Raw genomic sequence first — 24,423 nt, forward strand, 5'->3', positions numbered from 1 at the left:
ATTAATTAACTTCTCAGTAGGTGGCTGAGGTACTGAACATAAGCCTAAAGAAATATTTGACTGCTTAACCTACCTTCCGTGAATTGTCTCTAAATCAAGGCAGCTTCCATTTTAATAAACAGTACCAGGTAAAATATATTTAGTAGGACCTAAAGGGTAAAGATAAGGCATTTATAATAAATGGATTTAGTTTTCCACAAGCATGCATGTCCATTTAAAAGAAGTCAGGGGGCACAGCAGATAGTTAGGATTTAACAAAACTAATCAAGAGTTGGCATGGCTGATATTTTGAAAGACTGTTTACCTTAGGAGGTATGCATTTATATTAACAAAATGCCTTCTTTGTCCTTGCAAGATTTTTAATAAAAAGTTCACTACTTTGTAGCAGTTAAAATACTACTTTAATGCTGTTTTAAGTAATTTATATCTCAGGACTTGAAAAGTAAATGTAATTTTTAAAGATATTATCAGATCATCTGTATTATAATATCATAAAATACCTATTCTATTTATGATTCTCCAATTGTAACATTATTAAAATCTGACAGGTAACTCTTTGTTTCAAATTTATAGTCTTCATATATCAAGAAGCAAATTAAAAGGACAAACAAGGAATGTGAAAAGTCAGCTCATAAAAAGCTGAAATGTTTTTTATTATGTGGCATATTTTTCTCTGTCATAAACTTCCGGTTTAGGAAAATGAGAAAACAAATAGTTCTTTTGACAAACTCCTTGAAAAAGTGTTTAACTCAGTATTTTTAGATTTTTTTTTTAACTGTGGAAGAAAGAAAAGGAGGGAGGAAGGGAGGGAGGACAGGAGCCCCAACTTTGTATTACACCTTTTGCTGGGAATGGAGAGTGGGAAGAACTAACACTTGAGGAGTAGCAGCTCAGAAGTACAGCTCAAGACTTCAGCCCGATTTTAAAGGCTTTGTAACACATAGTAAGACGGGACGCCAGAAACAGTCTGAATAATTCTGGGGGAGACGGCCCTTGGTCAGGCTTCATCTAAATGGTTCTAGGAAGAAAGGCTTCACCTTATTTCAAAGTGCCCACTGAGGGCACAACTGCTAGGTAATTTCTCTAAGAACATATTCTGGTTCCTGTACCATTTGAATCCTTCTTGATAATAATATGCATAAGGAGAAACAAGAATATAATTTGGAAGTTTTAACACTGGTTTATTCTGAGGAAGGCTTTAACTGGAAAAAAAAATGCGTAGATGTCAGCTTCAGAAACAATTTTTCCTACACATCATCTAGCTTAGTAATTTAGTGGCAACAAGAGTCATAAATGCTATCAAAAACAGCAGTGAGGTTTAAAAATTAAAATTCAAACAATAATATCCTTCACATTTTTAATATGTCATTTACTGAATTGGCAATCACAACTGAGATTTATGAGAGCTTTCTAGTTATAAAAAACAAATTAATCGTACCTTTTTAGATTTTCATTGTCTCTAAATTTTATCAGGCAAGCATATGGGATTTCCTTCTCATCAAATGCTATGTCTGTCCTGGTGTCTCCAGTCACATGAGACCTTTTGTATCATTACTCCCTTGAGTCCCAATTCTTACTAGGAGTCCTGGGCAAACACAAAAGTAACCTGGCAGTTACATCATTCTACATAAATGAAAAAAGACTCTGCTATCTAAAAATAATGAAAGGATCCATTTAAATTAATGTTATTTTTTGTGAAGTATTCATTTTACTTTGTAATAATGTAATTCTGATTCAAATAGAGTTCTTATGAGCTTTAAAAAATCTCTAGAGATTATATACAGGGCAGTAACTTAATTCTTATATTTTCATTTCTTACAATGATATTTGAGATTTTTAGTGCTGCTGCTGACAGCTTATGGAAACTGTTTTATTTGGAAATTCTGATTTTTAAAACTGTCCAGCTCTTATTTATAAGAAGCATTAATTATTAAGAAAAAGGGGTTTTTTTGGTTCCTTTAAGGTATTCATTCTTTTGCTATTTATTCCTCACTTGATTTCACAATTCTGTTTGTGTCACTATGATTAGTTGCTACGGAAATTACCTCCTATGGAAATGATTCCAATGTCATTATTGTAATAATATGACTTTAATGACAAATATCAATAGCAGACACGAACCCCTACTAGAAAAAGGAAATCTAAATAATATTTTTAGAAGGATTAATTCTGAAATTATCATGGCCAAATTTTCTAATATTTTTAATAGGTCATCTGCTTTTTAAATAAGTATTAAATGAATTTTAAGGTGTTAACAGCTACTCATTTCCCCAAATGCCAATGTCACAATGGAAATTAATACCACACATAGAAAAGTGGAAGTAAAGAACATTTCATCTACTTGTTACCTAAACTTAAAAATATTTTGCTTTACATATGAAAGGTAATGTCAACAGGATTTCAGGGATCATCAAGGAAACAACTTTGAATAACATATTACATATTCTCTTTAAAGATGAAGAATTTAATATTCCAAAATTTATCCCAGGAATTTGAAAGGTCAACTAGTGAGTAAAACAATAGATGAGAGCCAGTGGACTATTAGATGAGAATTCCAGAATGCTAAGAAGAAATCTTCTTGGGTGGATTCTATAATTTGTGGTTTGAATAAAACTTTTGAAACATTCCATTAGTATTAAAATTCTCACAATGAGAATATGGCTCTTATTTAACACAGTTTAAATTACTAGACAATCTCTCCCCAAAGAAATTTTAATGCTTTTTTCTGCCTAGTGCTTGCTCACCGCCTAGTAGTAATTTAGGAATAAATTAACCCTTCCAACAATTGAGATATTGTCTAGAAACTGCCTCTTATCCTCTGCTAGAGAAATAACTTCAATTCTGAAAATCATAAAAGAGAAATCCATTTCTTCATTATAAAATATTTTTATACCTATTAATTGATATAAATCACTATCATATTTACCTACATAATTACATATTACTATATCCACAGTGCTTCTGAATTAAGCTTCACAGTTATAGATTTTTTTAATGTTTTATACATTAAGGGTTTTCTATACTTGTGTCCACCACGATCTAGGGTCCAAAATGTCTTTGATACATTTCTGCCTTGGAGCTGGTATTGGCTTGGCTTCAATATTAGTTTTAGTGTCTGTGTGTTCACCATCAGTTAAACTACTTTTCCTGGCAGGAAGAAGTTTTCGAGGAGCAGCCACTGGTTTCTGTAAGTGATGCATCGGGGTTGACAGTTTGGTATCCAAAGGCGAGGTCTGAGATACACTTGTTTTTTCCCAGTTGCCCTGAACCAATTGATTTTTGTTGCTCTGTGTTTTTAAGTTGAATGGAGCTTTATCAGAAGGAGGAAGGGGAGCTCGTCTCTTTTTCCCTTTCTCTTCATGTAACTGCTTGCTTGCAGGAGATAACACCTTTTTCTTGATGAGAACTTGGTGATTACCATCAAAGAGTGTGGCCCAAGAAGGAGATGAGGCTTCTTCATGCTGGCCAATTAGGAACTCTCCATTTGTCTCTTCAATTTTTTTTTGTATTATACCAGTTAAACTTTCAAGTTTCATAGGTGAATCAATGCCTGTAGTAGTTATTAGAAAAAATACATGGAACAAATTCTGAAGCAGTACACCCTTTACCCAAGTAAGTTATTACATTCTGTTATCTATATAATAGTTATCCAAACCAGACCAGGATAAGTGTTTTTTTTTTATATGTTTACTTGTAAAAATAACCATACTAATGGAATCAAAAAATAAGATCATGTACGGCACACATGTACACACACACATACACACACATGCATAAGTATATTTCTAAATATATGTGGAAAATCCAGTTTTCAAAGGAGTTGAACTTCATCAGAATTTTTTTGAATTCTGCAGATTAAGTATTCATTAAATAACTTTTGTTGGGTTTAAAATCTGTTCTGACTTATAGGTAAGAGTGGATTCCCTTTTATAAACCCCTAATAGGTAAACTGGGAAAATGTAACTGGATTAGTATTCCTTCCTGTAGACCAGCAAAGTCTTTGTAATAGGAAAAAAATCCAAAACAAAACCCCCATGGAAACAGAGTGAAGCCTTAATACCACTTTGGTGATTTTCCTTGGGAAAAATGGGAGGCATTTATGTCAATTACATGATATTTTCAAATGTGTAAGCTCAAATGTTTTATTTTAAATCTAACATTTAAAGGTATATGTAAGTGCAGGAACACTGGTGGTAAAATATGCTAGAATTTAGCACTGATTTGTGCTTGTTCACAATACTGCTCACTGAGGCAATCACGCAAAGATAAATAAATATACTTCAAAGTGTGGGGAAAATGGAATATTTATGAGACTAGAAATCTAAAATTTTCCAAAGTATTAAACTTAACCATTTTTTTTTGCCTGAGAGGAAAACTTTCATTTATTAATATTCATTTATCAACACTACTTTAAAACAAATTTAATAAAATATGGAAAAAATTACTGAACATAATTACATTTTAAAATGTCAAGGTTTATATCTTCAGAATTTTCATCAGCTACTCAGCTAATATTTATTTTCAGTGTACCCTTATTCATTTTGAAGTCTTAACATTTCTGTTTGATCTTAAGCATTCAAACTATGAAAAATGTGTATTCATTAATTTTGTATTAATTCATCTTTTAAACATGAGTTTCTTAGTCTGTAATCATAGTCTTTTTTCATTCATTTCTGACTGTGGCTTGAAAATTTTAGCATTTTAATGTCAATAGAATAAGCTGCTTGTGTTAGGACAATGTCGTTTTTGTTACCCTGAAGCTTAGAAAAGACAAACCCCACTTACTCATATCACGATAGACTGAGGTTGCCTCTTTTGTCAAGAACAAAGGCGGTTTCCGTGGTGACATAATTTCAATTTTCATAAGTTCTTCACAACAATGCTTCCATTGGCCTAAGAAAGAAAAAGGTAGGCTAGTTTAAAACAAATGTGAAATATATATTTAATTTTTAATAGATTATCAACACATTTTTTGCTTTGAAAAAATAAGTTAATTCATGAAGTATTATCTTAAAGAAGTTATAAAAACCTAGTACTACCCATTATTTCTAAGTCTAGGCACAAATGTACTCTATTTTAAATATAAATCTCTATGAACAGATATTAAGCTAAGCTCTGTAGGCAACTAAATACTACATTACTTCTCTAAACAGTCAATAACTAAAATGCTTATGGTAAAAATTTGTGTAAGTTCTCTTAAATATTACATAAAAACTTTCAGTATTTAAAGCAGCTGAAAAGTAAAGATTAACTGAAATATAGTTATCTGGAAGGAAGCAAAAAAAATATAAGTAGTATTTCTCAGAAAATGATTTTATTTTTTTAAATATTAATGGACATTTTATTTTCAGTTTTGAGCTGTCATGATTAAGTTGCTATGAACATGACATACAGATTTTTAAAATATATTTAATTAGAGGTTAATTACTTTATAATATTGTATTGGTTTTGCCATACATCAACATGAATCTGCCAGAAAATGATTTTAATTTTGAAAATTTTAATTAACAAATAAGAATTGCTTACAAAAAATTCTTTTAAGATGATAGTCTTGCCCTCCTAAAAATCAGGAAAACTAGAAAAATGCTGTATTTTCATTTTATTTTGGATACATAAAAACCTGTTACTATAAAGACAGATCATTCAAAATTCTAACTGGATGCGATGGACTTGAGTTTGAGTAGGCTCCGGGAGTTGGTGATGGACAGGGAAGCCTGGCATGCTGCACTCCATGGGGTCACAAAGAGTTGGACACGACTGAACTGAACTGAATTTATTTTAGGAAGGACACTTAAATAAAGCCATTAGGCATTCAAAATAATAAAAATACTCGAATAAGTTGTTTTAATTATTAAAATTGAAAAGTGTGGACCGTATTAATTTTTCTTGTAATTATGTTTTACTGTGTTCATCTCAAAATAAAATTCTCAGATTTATTTCTCCTGAGTGGATATTAAAAAATATTTAGCCTTTCCATCTTTATTGTGGACTTGTATGCTGGGTTTTACCATTCTTACATGCTATCTTACATTAGCAGAAAAGTAAATGTAATATACACGTGCCTTTTTCTACTGATTTATGATCTGTATTTCTTTTTATTATATTCTCAACCTCTACATTCAACATTCAACTTATTTCCCATGGCTTAAAAATTAAAGATACTTCATGTTTACTCAAATTATCTATTTTTGTTATTTTAGGTCTAATTTATATCATGTTAATATGGTAATATATACATAAATTTTAGATCCATCTCTTTAAATAGTTAAGAAATATTTTTTAAAATCCCTTTCAATATGTTTTATTACAATGCTAAGTATAGAATATGGTAAAAAATTTCAAAATATCTCATATAGCAATATATAAAGGGAATAAAATCTTGAGTTTAAGCCTTCAAAGGTTGCTCTGTAGAATTTAAATCTAGTAGGATCTGAGATTTGATAAATTATTCCTTCTTTTACTTCCTTTTTTAGATATAGAAGCACCAGCCTTTTCTTTTGGGAGGCAGGAAAAAAATGGCCTTATCTAATGGAAAAGTAATGAAACACTTTAAACCAGCAAACAATTCTCTGTCAAATCTTAGACAAGTAATATAGTACAGCATTGTTTCAATATTGATAGTTGAAAGCTTTTCATTGTTAAACTGATAGAATACTATGTTGAAAACTGCAATATAGAGCCACATTATCCCATGTGTTACACAAGTCAGATATAAATGTGCCATGTTCACTCATCAAGACATTACAATTAAACACTTCACCAGTAAATAAATTAGCAAGCATAGGTATATGTAATATGAACATGCTAGCAATAAAGGCCCAGTATGAGATATTAAATGGGTACATTCTACTCACATAAAACCTGTATATTGAAGATGTTTCTTACCACATATACTATTATAATGCTCCCATTCAAAATAATCTATTATGTTAAGATGCTTATTTAACTTAGTCTATATTATTAAATATTTGAAAAAAATCTTTCACTATTCCAAGCAGTAACCTATTTGATCGTCTAGAACAGGTGTCACTCCTCTTTTACATGTTAGCTCTCAGATACTAAAAATTAGCTATTACCTCCTCCCTGCCTCCCAACCGCCTTCTCAAGCTGTCCTTCCACAGGCTAAACACACCTAGCTCCACCAGTGTGTTCTCATCATTTCCAGTTTTCTCACCCTCATGACTTTCTACTCTCAAGCTAAGTCAAGTAATTGAAATATGTTCTAAGTATTAAATTACTCTTACTTTATTCTGCCCTAGATATCTATCCTCTATTTCATTGCATACATCACATTTCACTGAAGATTACAAGAGGCTACACTTATTACTAGGAGAGTAAAAATTCTAAAGTACAAGTCACTCTTTGGGATAATATGTGCAATTCCATTTTTGCTTCAGATCTTCATATCTTACACAATGAATTCTAAACAGCAAATGTAATACTATTTATACTTTAAAAATTAGACTGGCAGACTTTATCTCCAAAGCATTAAATACTAAAGAAGTAGCCAGACCTGAGAACCTAGTTGTCATCACTTTATTACTTTGACAGCACAAAAAAGTCATGAGATTCTTTAAGTTAATTTTTATTGGAGTATTGTTGCTTTACAATGTTTAGTTTCTACTGTACAGCAAAGTGAATCAGCTATATTATATGTATACGTATACTCCCTCTTTTTTGATTTCCTTCCCATTTAGGAAGGAACCGTAGAGCAACTGAGTAGAATTCCTTGTGCTATTCAAGAGGTTCTCATTAGTCATCTATTTTATACAAGTAGTATCAACAGTGTCGATTCCAATCTTCTGATTCATTTCTCCTCAAATGTCATGAGATTCTTACCCCACCAACTCTCTCTTTTAGCATAATAAATTATTTTACATAATTTGAGGAATACTATTCTCACATTTTTACTCCTCTTTCCTGTTTTTGTCTACACAAAAATTTTAAAATGCCAGTGTGTGTGTGTGCATCCTAAGTTGCTTCAGCCATGTCTGACTCTTTCTGACCCCATGGGCTGTAGCCTACAAGAATACTGGAGTGGGTAGCCATGTCCTCCTCCAGGGGATCGTCCCAATCCAGGGATCAAACCTGTGTCTCCTGCAGCACCTGCATTGAAGGCAGATTCTCTAATGCTGAGCCACTGGGGAAGCCCTTAAAATGCCAGAATCATTTCTAAAAGTAACACAGTCTCTACAAGACAGACTCTAAACCAAGAGCAGTTAGGAAAGTAGTGAAAATTTTAGCTGTAATCAGCAAATGAGAGGAAGCTGTTGTCTTTTAAGTTACATACCTAAGATCAGCTGAAATTTTAAAATAAAGAAATGCAGTACATGCAGGTCAACGTGTAACAAATATTTAAACATCTACTGGTGTTAGTTGCTCAGTCGTGTCCAACTCTTTGCAACCCCATGGACTGTGGTCCACCCAGCTCCTCTGTCTATGGAATTCTCCAGGCAAGAATGTTGGAGTGAGTTGCCATTCCCTTCTCCAGGGGCTTTTCCCAACCCAGGGATCAAACCCAGGTTTCCTGTATAGGCAGATTCTTTACCATCTGAGCCATCAGGGAAGACCCATTTAAACATCTACTGAGTGCCAACGGACAATACTTAAGGAAAACAAGTTCTGAAAAATCCAAGAAAGCCCTGGAAGGAGTCCTCTGGTTCCCCGCAATAAACCTGAAACCTATTCAGGCTTCAATTTTCTCATCTTAAAAACAGAGAGAAATAATTTCTACTTCACTGGGTTGTTATGAAAAATAAATAAAGCCATATGGTATTCGGAAACTAATCAATAAATTTATTTCCCTTTTCTGCCCCCTCCCCAACCATCACTGAAATAACTGGCCAAGCCATGGATCAGAGTATGCTTATAAAAATTAAACTGAGGACTGCAGATATTAACTATTTTAGAGAGTTCTCAGTAACAGCTCCTAAATGTCTAGGATTAGGATCTAATCCTAGTTCCTAATATAACTCTAGGATTATCTCAAAGAGCTGTAGAAATAACTTCCTATTGTTTAAAAATGGTTTTACTTTGCAATTCTATAGAAAAGTATCATAAAGACATAAAATACTGGTTGAATCTAACAGTAGGCTTAGTTTGCTTAGAAACAGTCATTATCAATAGTCTACATTTTCAATACACAGTTTCAATATTTTTGTTGATAAAATTCCTCCTTAAATTGAGAATATTAGAACCTCATATATTTTATATACTATAACTCTGTTACATTACTATCACATTGTTTTTATAATCCATGTCATTGAATTGTATTATTGAAACTGAAAAACCATATGTGCTGTTTTAAAAAAAAAATCTCTGGATGATGTCCAAAATGATATAATGAATTGGGAGTTAACAGAAGTCTACATAAAAACGAATCTCCTTTTGAACATTTCATTATTTTATGATCATCACTATCCTAGAGAAGTTTTTTTTACTCATATAGCTTATTATCCTTTTGATCGGAGAGACTGCCTTAAGCCATTCAACCTAGTATTTTGAGAAAATGTGGTTTACTTGTTTTAGGGACCAGAACTTAAAAGTAACAGGCAATGATACTAGAAATTCACAGGTATTATCAGTCATGCACTGGGAAAAAATTGACAGAAAAAAGCATCAATGCATTGATGATATACTACCATTTTATTCAAGAGCATACAAATTCTTAATACAAACTATACAACTGTAATTTTAGTATTTAGTTTGCTATGTACATCCTTTCATGCTACATGAATATACTACTAGAGAATCCAAATGTCAGCTTACTAAGATCAAAGAAATGCTGCCAGAAGGCTTCCATCCACTTCTGAAGATCTTCTCTATTGTCAGCTGAAAATATATGAATTACAGCCTGTCCAGCAACAGGGTTGATGACAGAGAAATTATGAATTCTTTTCGTTTTATCCTTATCCACTGCTCGAATTCTGGTTTCCTAAAAATTAAGACAAATTGGTGTTTAACAAGAGACTATTTCTGTAATGATCAAATAAATGTGTTATTGCATAGCTACCATGTTTATACCAGATGCAATTACAATCTTATTGCTGATCAGTTGAAATTTAAAACATGTAATTTTGACAATTTTCAATATACAAGCTCAAATCAAGAAAGTTTTTTAAAAATACATTAAAAATACTGAGTAATGTTTTAAAGTATACTACATGTAGCCCTAATGTTAAATTACATGAGATTAAAACATAACCTCTGTTGATCTCTCAGTTTAAGTAGGAATTTGCTGTCTTTTATATAAATCTTAAAATTTGTAATAAAACAAGCAAGCATGTTATAACTGTAATGAGTTATGTTAACCGTATTTCCAACAGTAATAAAATAATTAGTAAAGTATGTTTCTTATTCTAATATTCACTCATAAAATACAGTGTTATCAGTTAAAGCAGTAAAATCATAATGTAACATTTACATAATGTAGTAAATAGTAAAGTTAGGCTTTCATTATTAACATTTATTTCATACGTAACATTCATTTACCAAGCTCATAGCTAAAGATCCATAAAGTAATATAAATTTGAAAATGGTACAAAAATATTTTTTAAAATGATGAATGCACCACTTTATAACAAAGGCAACAGCTTCATACATGCTGATAGTCTAAACCTTTTCTTTAAATTTTTTTCAGTGTTTATTTTTGGCTGTGTTGGGTCTTTGTACTGGACGTGGGCTTTTCTCTAGCTGCAGCAAGCAGGGCGGGGGGACTGGGATGTTAACTCTTCATTGTGGTGCACGGGCTTCTCACATTGAGGAGCACAGGCTGTAGGCAAACAGCCTTCAGGAGTTGCAGCTTGAGAGCTTTAGAGCACGGGCTCAGTTGTTCCAGGGCATGTGGATTCTTCCCAGATCAGGGATCGAATCCACGCTCCTGCATTGGTATGCAGATTCTTATTCACTGTGCCAGCGGGGAAGTCCCAATCTAGGAAAAAGGGAAGTCCCTTTTTTCTGAGTGGCAGTAGTATGACACTGTGTGATCCGCCTTGTGTTTATGGGTAGAAGAGACTATTCCCAAGTCACATATATGCATTGATTCGTCTCGTGATAAGCTAGCAACTACAACTAGTTTCCAAGGAACTATGGAAAAAAGTCTGAAATAGACCTATAAAGCAAAGATAGTGATCTGGCTGCCTGGATAATGACTGACACTTACATTTTTCTAGTGCAATGCTGTTCACTAGAAATATGTTGTGTGCCCCATAAGTAACTTAAGATTTTCCAGTAACGAAATTTAAAAAAGGTAAAATGCAACTAGTGAAAATAATTATGTAATAATATATTATTTTAAAATAATATATTTTTATAACCCAGATATTGAAAATATTTTAACATGTAATTGACTAAAAATGTTGAGATATTTTACATTGTTTTCTTCACTAAAGTCTCAAAAAATTCCAGTCTGTATTTTACAGTTACAATATATCTCAACTTGGACTGGCCACATCTTAAGCACCTAACAGACACAAATGGCTAGCGGCAACTGTACTGAGTAGAGCAGTTCTAGAGCTGGATGCTTAAGCCTACTGTAATGAATGCAGAATACTTGGCTGGCAGTTACAAAGGCTGATTCAGAGTGGGAAGAAATTATTCACTTTATACTGAATATAGAATGAAGAGAATCTGTGTGTAGAGTCACACACCAAAACCGATGTATACATTCAATGATGTCCTATGTGGACATTTGAGAAGTAGCAAAGAGTTTGGAAGAAAAGCCATCCATTCGCTGACAAACAGATAAATATGAGCAGGTGAACACCATACAGATGACATAAATTCTTTTCTGAAGGAACTCCTATTTAAAAATCACAAGAAAAAATGTATGCCATAGAAAGTAGTTCAATTCAGTCACTCAGTCATGTCTGACTCTTTGTAACCCTGTGGATTGCAGCACACCAGGCTTCCCTGTCTATCACCAACTCCCGGAGCTTACTCAAACTTATGCCCATTGAGTCGGTGATGCCATCCAACCAATTATCCTCCACTGTCCCCTTCTCTTCCTGCCTTCAATCTTTCCAGCATCAGCGTCTTTTCCAATGAGTCACATCTTCGCATCAGGTGGTCAAAGTATTGTAGTTTCAGCTTCAGCATCAGTCCTTCCAATGAATATTCAGGACTGATTTCCTTCAGGATTGACTGATTGGATCTCCTTGTAGCCCAGGGGACTCTCAAGAGTCTTCTCCAACACTACATTTCAAAAGCATCAATTCTCTGGTGCTGAGCTTTCCTTATAGTCCAACTTTCACATCCATGGAAAAACCATAGCTTTGACTAGATGGACCTTTGTTGACAAAGTAATGTCTCTGCTTTTTAATATGCTGTCTAGTTTGGTCATAGCTTTTCTTCCAAGGAGTAAGCATCTTTTAATTTCATGGCTGCAATCACCATTTGCAGTGATTTTGGAGTCCAAGAAAATAAAGTCTCTCACTGTTTCCATTGTTTCCCCATCTATTCACCATGAAGTGATGGGACCAGGTGTCATGATCCCAGTTTTCTGAATGTTGAGCTTTAAGCCAACTTTTTACACAATTCTCTTTCATTTTCAGCAAGAGGCTTTTTAGCTCCTCTTCACTTTCTGCCATAAGGGTGGTGTCATCTGCATAGCTGAGGTTATTGATATTTCTCCCGGCAATCTTGATTCCAGCTTGTGCTTCATCCAGCCCAGTGTTTCTCATGATGTACTCTGCATAGAAGTTAAATAAGCAGGGTGATAATATACAGCCTTGATGTACTCCTTTCCCAATTTGGAACCAGTCTGCTATTCCATGTCCAGTTCTAACTGCTGCTTCCTGACCTGCATATAGGTTTCTCAAGAGGCAGGTCAGGTGGTCTGGCAGTCCCATCTCTTGAAGAATTTTTCACAGTTGTGATCCACACAAAGGCTTTGGCATAGTCAATAAAGCAGAAATAGATGTTTTTCTGGAACTCCCTCATTTTTTCGATGATCCAGCGGATGTTGGCAATTTATCTCTGGTTCCTCTTCCTTTTCTAAATCCAGCTTGGACATCTGGAAGTTCACGGTTCATGTACTGTTGAAGTCTGGCTTGGAGAATTTTGAGCATTACTTTGCTAGTGTGAGATGAGTGCAATTGTGCAGCAGTTTGAACATTCTTTGGCATTGCTTTTCTTTGAGACTGGAATGAAAAATGACCTAGAATTTTGAGCATTACTTTGCTAGTGTGTGAGAGGAGTGCAACTGTGCAGTAGTTTGAACATTCTTTGGCATTGCCTTTCTTTGGCATTGGAATGAAAACTGACCTGAAAAATGGTGAGTACAAGGACGTGTGCTCATTTTCTCCTGTGAGAACTCCAAAACTACAACTCCTTGCTGAACAACTGTCGACTGGAGAATGTTGGATTCCACCAGGAAAGATACCCCATGTCCAAGGGCAAAGGAGAAGCCCCAGAAAGACGATAGGAGGGCCGAAATTGCATTTATAATCAAACCCCTTATCCACCAGAGATGCTCAGAGGGCTCAAACAAACCTTGTGAGCACCAGGACCCACATACCCCACAGAGACTGAGCCAGAGCTGTGTTTTGAGTGTCTCTTGCAAAGTGCCTGCTGCAGGGGCAGGGGCTCTGGGTGCAGCAGACCTGCGTATGGCATAAGCTCTTTTGGAGGAGGTCACCATTAACCTCACCATAGAGCCACCAGAACTTAACACAGGACTGGGGAAACAGACTCTTGGAGGGTAGAAACAGAACCTTGTATGCATCTGGACCAGGAGAAAGGAGCAGTGACCCCACAAGAGACTGACCCAGACTTACCCGTGAGTGTTCAGGCAACTCAGGCAGAGGCGTGGGTCAACAATGGCCTGCTGCAGGGTCGAGGGCACTGAGTGCAGCAATGGATGCATGGGACCTTTTGAACAGTGGGTCACCATTACCTTCATTACCTCCACCATAGTTTGGCCTCAGGTCAAACAACTAGGAGGGAACACAGCCCAGCCCAACAACAGAAAATTGGATTAAAGATGTACTGAGCCCCACGCCCAAGGTAAGAGAAACACAAGTAAGATGGTAGGTGTTGCAAGAGGGCATCAGAGGGCAGACACACTGAAACCATACTCACAGAAAACTAGTCAATCTAATCACACTAGGACCACAGCCTTGTCTAACTCAATGAAACCAAGCCATGCCTGCAGGGCAACCCAAGTCGGGCGGGTCACGGTGGAGAGGTCTGACAGAATGTGGTCCACTGGAGAAGGGAATGGCAAGCCACTTCAGTATTCTTGCCTTGAGAACCCCATGAACAGTATGAAAAGGCAGAGGAACTCCCCAGGTCATTAGGTGCCCAATATGCTACTGGAGATCAGTGGAGAAATAACTCCAGAAAGAATGAAGGGATGAAGCCAAAGCAAAAACAATATTCAGCTGTGGATGTGACCGGTGATAGAAACAAGATCTGATGCTGTAAAGAGCAATAATGCATAGGAACCTGGAATGTCAGGTCCATGAATCAAGGAAAATTGGAAGTGGTCAAATAAGAGATGGCAAGGGTGAACGTCGACATTCCCGAGAATGTCAGCAAACTAAAATGAACTGCAATGGGTGAATTTAACTCAGATGACCATTATATCTAATACTGCAGGCAGGAATCCCTCAGAAGAAATGGAGCAGCCATCATGGACAACAAAAGAGTCCGAAATGCAGTACTTGGATGCAATCTCAAAAACGACAGAATGATCTCTGTTCGTCTCCAAGGCAAACCATTCAATATCACAGTAATCCAAGCCTATGCCCCAACCACTGAAGAAGCTGAAGAACCTGAAGTTGAACAGTTTTATGAAGACCTAAAAGACCTTTTAGGACTAACACCCAAAAAAGATGTCCTTTTCATTCTAGGGGACTGGAATGCAAAAGTAGAAAGTCAAGAAACACCTGGAGTAACAGGCAAATTTGGCCTTGGAATGCGGAATGAAGCAGGGCAAAGACTAATAGAGTTTTGCCAAGAAAATGCAATGGTCATAGCAAACACCCTCTTCCAACAACACAAGAGAAGACTCTACACATGGACATCATCAGATGGTCAACACTGAAATCAGATTGATTATATTCTTTGCATCCAAAGATGGAGAAGCTCTATACAGTCAACAGAAACAAGACCAGGAGCTGACAGTGGCTCAGATCATGAACTCCTTATTACCAAATTCAGACTCAAACTGAAGAAAGTAGGGAAAACTGCTAGACCATTCAGGTATGACCTAAATCGAATCCCTTATGATTATACAGTGGAAGTGAGAAATAGATTTAAGGGCCTAGATCTGAAAAACAGAGTGCTTGATGAACTATGGATGAGGTTTGTGATATTGTACAGGAGACAGGGATCAAGACCAGCCCCATGGAAAAGAAATGCAAAAAAGCAAAATGGCTGTCTGAAGAGGCCTTACAAATAGCTGTGAAAAGAAGAGAGGCAAAAAGCAAAGGAGAAAAGGAAAGATATAAGCATCTGAGTGCAGAGTTCCAAAGAATAGCAAGAAGAGATAAGAAAGCCTTCTTCAGTGATCAGTGCAAAGAAATAGAGGAAAACAACGGAATGGGAAACACGAGAGATCTCTTCAAGAAAATTAGAGATATCAAGGAAACATTTCATGCAAAGATGGGCTCGATAAAGGACCGAAATGGCCTGGACCTAACAGAAGCAGAAGATATTAAGAAGAGGTGGCAAGATTACACGGAAGAACTGTACAAAAACGATCTTCATGACCCAGATAATCATGATGATGTGATCACTAATCTAGAGCCAGACATCTTGGAATGTGAAGTCAAGTGGGCCTTAGAAAGCATCACTACAAACAAAGCTAGTGGAGGTGATGGAATTCCAGTTGAGCTCTTTCAATTCCAGAAAGATGATGCTGTGAAAGTGTTGCGCTCAATATGCCAGCAAATTTGGAAAACTCAGCAGTGGCCACAGGACTGGAAAAGGTCACTTTTTATTCCAATTCCAAAGAAAGGCAATGCCAAAGAATGCTCAAACTACCACACAATTGCACTCATCTCACATGCTAGTAAAGTAATGTGCAAAATTCTCCAAGCCAGGCTTCAGCAATACGTGAACCATGAACTCCCTGATGTTAAAGCTGGTTTTAGAAAAGGCAGAGGAACCAGAGATCAAATGGCCAACATTCGCAGGATCATGGAAAAGGCAAGAGTTCCAGAAAAACATCTATTTCTGCTTTATTGACTATACCAAAGCCTTTGACTGTGTGGATCACAATAAACTGGAAAATTCTGAAAGAGATGGGAATACCAGACCACCTAACCTGCCTCTTGAGAAATCTGTATGCAGGTCATGAGGTAACAGTTAGAACTGGACATGGAACAACAGACTTGTTCCAAATAGGAAAAGGAGTACGTCAAGGCTGTACATTGTCACCCTGCTTATTTAACTTCTATGCAGAGTACATCATGAGACATGCTGGGCTGGATGAAGCACAAGCTGGAATCAAGATTGCCGGGAAAAATATCAATAACCTCAGATATGCAGATGACACCACCATTATGGCAGAAAGTCAAGAGGAGCTAAAAGCCTCTTGATGAAAGTGAAAGAGGAGAGCGAAAATGTTGACTTAAAGCTCAACATTCAGAAAACGAAGATCATGGCATCTGGTCCCATCACTTCATGGCAAATAGATGGGGAAACAGTGGAAAAGTATCAGACTTTATTTTGAGGGGCTCCAAAATCACTGCAGATAGTGATTGCAGCCATGAAATTAAAAGACGCTTACTCCTTGGAAGAAAAGTTATGACCAACCTAGATAGTATATTCAAAAGCAGAGACATTACTTTGCCGACTAAGGTCCGTCTAGTCAAGGCTATTGTTTTTCCTGTGGTCATGTATGGATGTGAGTTGGACTGTGAAGAAGGCTGAGCGCCAAAGAATTGATGCTTTTGAACTGTGGTGTTGGAAAAGACTCTTGAGAGTCCCTTGGACTGCAAGGAAATCCAACCAGTCCATTCTGAAGGAGATCAACCCTGGGATTTCTTTGGAAGGAATGATGCTAAAGCTGAAGCTCCAGTACTTTGGCCACCTCATGCGAAGAGTTGACTCATTGAAAAAAGACTCTGATGCTGGGAGGGATTGGGGGCAGGAGGAGAAGGGGATGATCGAGGACGAGATGGCTGGATGGCATCACGGTCTCGATGGACATGAGTCTGAGTGAACTCCGGAGATGGTGATGGACAGGGAGGCCTGGTGTGCTGCGATTCATGGGGTCGCAGAGTCAGACATGACTGAGCAACTGAACTGAACTGAGCATAGCCCCGCCCATCAGAACAAGGCCCAGTTTCCCCCTTAGTCAGTCTCTCTAATCAGGAAGCTTCCGTAAGCCTCTTATCCTTATCCATCAGAGGGCAGTTCAGTTCAGTTCAGTGGCTCAGTCCTGTCAGACTCTTTGCGACCCCATGGACTGCAGCATGCCAGGCCTCCCTGTTCATCACCAACTCCTGGAGTTTACTGAAACTCATGTCCACTGAGTCAGTGATGCCATCCAACCATCTCATCCTCTGTCATCCCCTTCTCCTCCTGTCTTCAATCTTTCCCAGCATCAGGGTGTTTTCCAATGAGTCAGATCTTCGCATTAGGTGGCCAAAGTATTGCAGTTTCAGCTTCAGCATCAGTCCTTCCAATGTATATTCAGGACAGATTTCCTTTAGGATTGACAGGTTGGATCTCTGTGCAGTCCAAAGAACTCGCAAGAGTCTTCTCCAGCACCAGAGTTCAAAAGCGTCAATTCTTCGATGCTCAGCTTTCTTTATAGTCCTACTCTCACATCCATAGATGACTAATGGAAAAGCCATAGCCTTGACTAGACAGACCTTTGTTGGCAAAATAACGTCTCTGCTTTTTAATATGCTGTCTAGGTTGGTCATAACTTTTCTTACAAGGAGTAAGCATCTTTTAATTTCATGGCTGCAGTTACCATCTGCAGTGATTTTGGAGCCTCCAAAAATAAGTGTCTGCCACTGTTTCCACTGTTTCTCCATCTATTTGCCATGAAGTGATGGGATCAGAGGGCAGACAGAATAAAAACCACAATCACAGAAAACTAATCAAACTGATCACATGAACCACAGCCTTGTCTAACTCAATGAAACTATGAGCCATACCCTGCAGGGCCACCCAAAATTGATGGGTCATGGTGGAGAGTTCTGATAAAACATGGTCCACTTGAGAAGGGAATGGCAAACCATTTCAGTATTCTTGCCTTGAGAACCCCATGTAATTACAAAGCTTTGAAATTTTCAAGTATAGTAAAATATAAGGACTGGTAACTTAGAGACAGTCTATCCTGTCATTTTTTTAAAAAGTAGGAATGTATCTTCAGAGGATTGTTATTACTTATGGCCAATATTGTTATTTTATTGTAATAGGATCTTTTTACACTCTTATGCCTTGGAATAAACTTGAGGAGTTAACTTCCTTAAGTAATTACTTATACAGTATTCAATAATGCTGCCCTAAATGGCATCTGGAGCCTTTGAATACATGTAATTAACCTTTTCAGATATAAACCTTATTATCATTAGCAGAGAATGACTTAAATCTCAAAATAATTTTTGATATATTCCTTTCAAACTAAATAAAAGCTGTTGCAGATATGGAGGGCTGGGGTGACAATACTCTATTCCTGTTAATACTGAAAAACAAACCTGAATGATAAAACACAAACTATTCTTATTTCGTATTGTTGCTGAAACTGTGATTCCCTCCATTCAAATCGATCTTAATACAAATCCTGACTATCATTTATACTAGGTTGGTACAAAAGTAATTGTGGTTTTGGACCGTGAACTGAAAATCATTATAACTAGGCTTAAACACATCTTTATTAATCAAAATAGGAACCATTATAATAACACATTTTTGCCAATGAGAAATAAGTTTGTTTATTCCTACAAAGTAAAAATTCATGCTTTACAATTCAATGAAGTCTTGGAAAGCATTTTCTGCCTCCTACTGGTTGTGGAAGTGTTTTCCCTGCAAAAAGTTATCAAGATAACTAGAAGAAGTGGTAGTCTGCTACCAAGCTGTCAGGTGAATATGGCAGATGAGTAAAAACCTCATAGCCCAATTCATTCCACTTTAAGCACTGGTTGTGTGACGTGAGGTCGGGCGCTGTCATAGAGAAGAACTGGGACCTTTCTGTTGACCAGTGCCAGCTGTAGGCATTGCAGTTTTTGGTCCATCTCACTGAGTTGCTGAGCATACTTCTCAGATGTAATGGTTTCACTGGGATTCAGAAAGCTGTATTGGATCAGACTGGCAGCAGACCACCAGTGACCATCATCCTTTTGGGGTGCAAGTTTGGCTTTGGAAAGTGCTTTGGAGCCTCTTCTCGGTCCAATCACTGAGTCAGCTATTGCCGGTTGTCACATAAAATCTACTTTTTGTTGCATGTCATAATCCAGTTTAGAAATGGTTCATTCTTGCTGCATAGAATAATAGAAGCTGAAACTTTAAAATGACAATTTTTTTTTGATTCATGGTGAGCTCATGAGGCACCCACTTATCAAGCTTTTTCACCTTTCCAATCTGCTTTAAATGCCAAATGACCATAGCATGGCTGAAACTGAGTTCTTCAGCAACATCTTGTGTGAGTTTAAGAGGATCAACTTCTATGATCCTCTCAACTGGTAGCTGTCAACTTCAGATGGCCAGCCACTGTGTTCCTCATCTTCAAATCTCTTGTCTCCTTTGCAAAACTTCTTGACCTACCCCTACATTGGATGTTTGTTAGCAGTTCCTGGGCCAAATGCACTTTGTTGACGTTGCGAGTTGTCTGTACTGCTTTCTGATCCACTTTGAACTCAGTTCAGTTCAGTTTGGTTCAGTTGAGTCGCTCAGTCGTGTCTGACTCTTTGCGACCCCATGAATCGCAGCACGCCAGGGCTCCCTGTCCATCACCAACTCCCGGAGTTCACTCAGACTCACGTCCATCGAGACCGTGATGCCATCCAGCCATCTCATCCTCGGTTGTCCCCTTCTCCTCTAGCCCCCAATCCCTCCCAGCATCAGAGTCTTTTCCAATGAGTCAACTCTTCGCATGAGGTGGCCAAAGTACTGGAGCTGCAGCTTTAGCATCATTCCTTCCAAAGAAATCCCACGGTTGACCTCCTTCAGAATGGACTGGTTGGATCTCCTTGCAGTCCAAGGGACCCTCAAGAGTCTTCTCCAACACCACAGTTCAAAGCATCAATTCTTTGGTACTCAGCCTTCTTCACAGTCCAACTCTCACATCCATACATGACCACAGGAAAAACCATAGCATTAACTAGACGGACCTTAGTCGGCAAAGTAATGTCTCTGCTTTTGAATATACTATCTAGGTTGGTCATAACTTTTCTTCCAAGGAGTAAGCGTCTGTTAATTTCATGGCTGCAGTCACCATCTGCAGTGATTTTGGAGCCCCCAAAAATAAAGTCTGACACTGTTTCCACTGTTTCCCCATCTATTTGCCATGAAGTGATGGGACCGGATGCCACGATCTTCGTTTTCTGAATGTTGAGCTTTAAGTCAACATTTTCACTCTCCTCTTTCACTTTCATCAAGAGGCTTTTTAGCTCCTCTTGACTTTCTGCCAGAAGGCTGGTGTCATCTGCATATCTGAGGTTATTGATATTTCTCCTGGCAATCTTGATTCCAGCTTGTGTTTCTTCCAGCCCAGCGTTTCGCATGATGTACTCTGCATATAAGTTAAATAAGCAGGGTGACAATGTACAGCCTTGACGTACTCCTTTTCCTATTTGGAACAAGTCTGTTGTTCCATGTCCAGTTCTAACTGTTACTTCATGACCTGCATACAGATTTCTCAAGAGGCAGGTTAGGTGGTCTGGTATTCCCATCTCTTTCAGAATTTTCCACAGCTTACTGTGATCCATACAGTCAAAGGCTTTGGCATAGTCAATAAAGCAGAAATAGATGTTTTTCTGGAACTCTCTTGCTTTTTCCATTATCCAGTGGATGTTGGCAAGTTGATCTCTGGTTCCTCTGCCTTTTCTAAAACCAGCTTGAACATCTGGAAGTTCACAGTTCACGTATTGCTGAAGCCTGGCTTGGAGAATTTTGAGCATTACTTTACTAGCATGTGAGATGAGTGCAATTGTGTGGTAGTTTGAGCATTCTTTGGCATTGCCTTTCTTTGGGATTGGAATAAAAAATAACCTTTTCCAGTCCTGTGGCCACTGCTGAGTTTTCCAAATTTGCTGGCATATTGAGCGCAACACTTTCACAGCATCATCTTTCTGGAATTGAAAGAGCTCAACTGGAATTCCATCACCTCCACTAGCTTTGTTTGTAGTGATGCTTTCTAAGGCCCACTTGACTTCACATTCCAAGATGTCTGGCTCTAGATTAGTGATCACATCATCATGATTATCTGGGTCATGAAGATCGTTTTTGTACAGTTCTTCCGTGTAATCTTGCCACCTCTTCTTAATATCTTCTGCTTCTGTTAGGTCCAGGCCATTTCGGTCCTTTATCGAGCCCATCTTTGCATGAAATGTTTCCTTGATATCTCTAATTTTCTTGAAGAGATCTCTCGTGTTTCCCATTCCGTTGTTTTCCTCTATTTCTTTGCACTGATCACTGAAGAAGGCTTTCTTATCTCTTCTTGCTATTCTTTGGAACTCTGCACTCAGATGCTTATATCTTTCCTTTTCTCCTTTGCTTTTTGCCTCTCTTCTTTTCACAGCTATTTGTAAGGCCTCCCCAGACAGCCATTTTGCTTTTTTGCATTTCTTTTCCATGGGGATGGTCTTGATCCCTGTCTCCTGTACAATGTCATGAACCTCATTCCATAGTTCATCAGCCACTCTATCAGATCAAGACTCATAAATCTATTTCTCACTTCCATTGTATAATCATAAGGGATTCGATTTAGGTCATACCTGAATGGTCTAGCAGTTTTCCCTACTTTCTTCAGTTTGAGTCTGAATTTGGTAATAAGGAGTTCATGATCTGAGCCACTGTCAGCTCCTGGTCTTGTTTCTGTTGACTGTATAGAGCTTCTCCATCTTTGGATGCAAAGAATATAATCAATCTGATTTCAGTGTTGACCATCTGATGATGTCCATGTGTAGAGTCTTCTCTTGTGTTGTTGGAAGAGGGTGTTTGCTATGACCATTGCATTTTCTTGGCAAAACTCTATTAGTCTTTGCCCTGCTTCATTCCGCATTCCAAGGCCAAATTTGCCTGTTACTCCAGGTGTTTCTTGACTTTCTACTTTTGCATTCCAGTCCCCTAGAATGAAAAGGACATCTTTTTTGGGTGTTAGTTCTAAAAGATCTTGTAGGTCTTCATAAAACCGTCCAACTTCAGTTCTTCAGCATTAATGGTTGGGGCATAGGCTTGGATTACTGTGATATTGAATGGTTTGCCTTGGAGACAAACAAAGATTATTTTGTCGTTTTTGAGATAGCATCCAAGAAAAAAAAAGTCACTAGAATTTGCTTTTTGTTTAACACCATTTCTATAATCTGAAATAAACATAAAATAAACAACAAGAAACGTCATTGGTAAAAAGATATAAAGCAAGAAGTGCACATTAAAGTGATGTATAACCTAACCACATTTAGGAATGTATTCCAATATCAAACAACAAAGTTCAACAATGCAAAACCGCAATTAAATTTGTACCAACCTAATATACAGACTTAAAATGGATTTAATTTTTAAATAAGATTTTTATAGATGAGTAGGCTAAATTTTTAATATTACCAATATACCATTTCGAACAAAAATAGCTATGTGGAAAATGACAACTTGATCATTTATATGCTTCTACAAGAAAACAGTACAACACAGAAATACTGAGCACTCCATTAACTCTGATAGCCATCAGTTCAGTTCAGTTCAGTTGCTTAGTCGTGTCCAACTCTTTGCGACCCCATGAAATGCACCATGCCAGGCCTCCCTGTCCATCACCAGCTCCCGGAGTTTACCCAAACTCATGTCCATTGAGTCAGTGATGCCATCTAGCCATCTCATCTTCTGTCATCCCCTTCTCCTCTTGCCCCTAATCCCTCCCAGAATCAGGGTCTTTTCCAATGAGTCAACTCTTCCCATGAGGTGGCCCAAGGATTGGAGTTTGAGCTTCAGCATCAGCCTCCAATGGCTGATAGCCATGCTGCTGCTGCTAAGTTGCTTCAGTCATGTCCGACCATGTGCAACCCCATAGACGTCAGGCCACCAGGCTCCCCCGCCCCTGGGATTCTCCAGGCAAGAACGCTGGAGTGGTTTGCCATTTCCTTCTCCAATGCTTGAAAGTGAAAAGTGAAAGTGAAGTCACTCAGTCGTGCCTGACTCTTAGCGACCCCATGGACCGCAGCCTACCAGGCTCCTCCATCCATGGGATTTTCCAGGCAAGAGTACTGGAGCCATAAGTACCACTAAACCTTTATAACACAAGAGGATTTTTAAAGGTACAAATGAAACAGAAGATATCATCTGAATTAACTTCAATATGTTATCATCCAAAATAATTTAACTAATGAGAAACTTTCTTCAACCAATAAAATGTATATCAAAGAAAAAGTGATTAAAAAGTTTCTGATAATGTCAGAAAGTTCATGCAATCAGTTTTTCACTGTAGAAAAAGTATCAGTAATAGTGCTCAGGACTTCACTTCCCAACAAAGAATGAATTAGAAAATATATACATGGTGCATTTTAGGACTGTTATCACTATAGGCTCACACAGTGTATACATGTGGTGAGTTTCTCCTCTCAGCAGGGTATGAAGGTGAGCAATGTGGGTACTGTTGCCCCCATTATTTACACCAACTAAAATATTGCCTGGTACCCACTAATTGATTGAAAAATATTTGATGAATAAATGCATAACCAAAGAATCACTCAGATAGCAATTAAAAGTTTGCTACTGCAAGACTCAGATCCTAGAGATAATCCACAGTCAGTCTTTATAGATGAGGAAACATGTTCTATGTGTTCTCTCCAAGGTCAATTTCTTGTTTTCCTTTTGCTAATTCAAAAACTTTTAGCTGATTTGAGAGGCTTTAGAATAATACAAATACAATCTGAGAAGTCAATTTTGTAAGAAAATACAATTAAGTCAAAATTTTTTCATTATTTTGAGTTAAAACTGTACTTTAACTTCTCCATTTCTGTGGTAATGGAAAAATACCATATCAGAAATAGATTTATAACTTGTTAATCTTACTTTTGAATATGTGACTTTTAAAATGTCTACTATATACTCTGATTTTTATACTATATACTATGATTTTTAAATACTCTTTCCTATTAAATGAAATCAGAGTTCTTTAGAGAACTCTGGTTCATTTCCAACCTGACTCAAGAAATAGGATAAGCCTGGAACATCTTTCCTACCAGAAATCAAAGATTACTAAGGTTGTATCAAAAAGACTCAAGAGTAAACTTGAAGACGCTTCCAGAG

At 37.2% G+C, this 24,423-nt stretch overlaps 1 protein-coding gene across 1 annotated transcript in view; it reads right to left on the bottom strand.

Moving 5' to 3' along the window:
* Nucleotides 1-1,343: 1,343 nt before the first annotated feature.
* RTKN2 (rhotekin 2) overlaps nucleotides 1,344-24,423 on the bottom strand; it is a 129,454-nt gene continuing 106,374 nt past the window's right edge. Inside the window, exons 10-12 of the mRNA XM_069571757.1 lie at nucleotides 9,769-9,934; nucleotides 4,786-4,893; nucleotides 1,344-3,550 (exon numbers count right to left, since the gene is read on the bottom strand). Coding sequence (XP_069427858.1) covers nucleotides 3,018-3,550; nucleotides 4,786-4,893; nucleotides 9,769-9,934 — 807 coding nt within the window. The 3' untranslated portion in view covers nucleotides 1,344-3,017. The remainder of the gene's footprint in view (nucleotides 3,551-4,785; nucleotides 4,894-9,768; nucleotides 9,935-24,423) is intronic.

The sequence above is a fragment of the Ovis canadensis genome, chromosome 25 (genome assembly GCF_042477335.2).
Source record: "Ovis canadensis isolate MfBH-ARS-UI-01 breed Bighorn chromosome 25, ARS-UI_OviCan_v2, whole genome shotgun sequence".
Classification (NCBI taxonomy): Eukaryota; Metazoa; Chordata; class Mammalia; order Artiodactyla; family Bovidae; genus Ovis; species Ovis canadensis.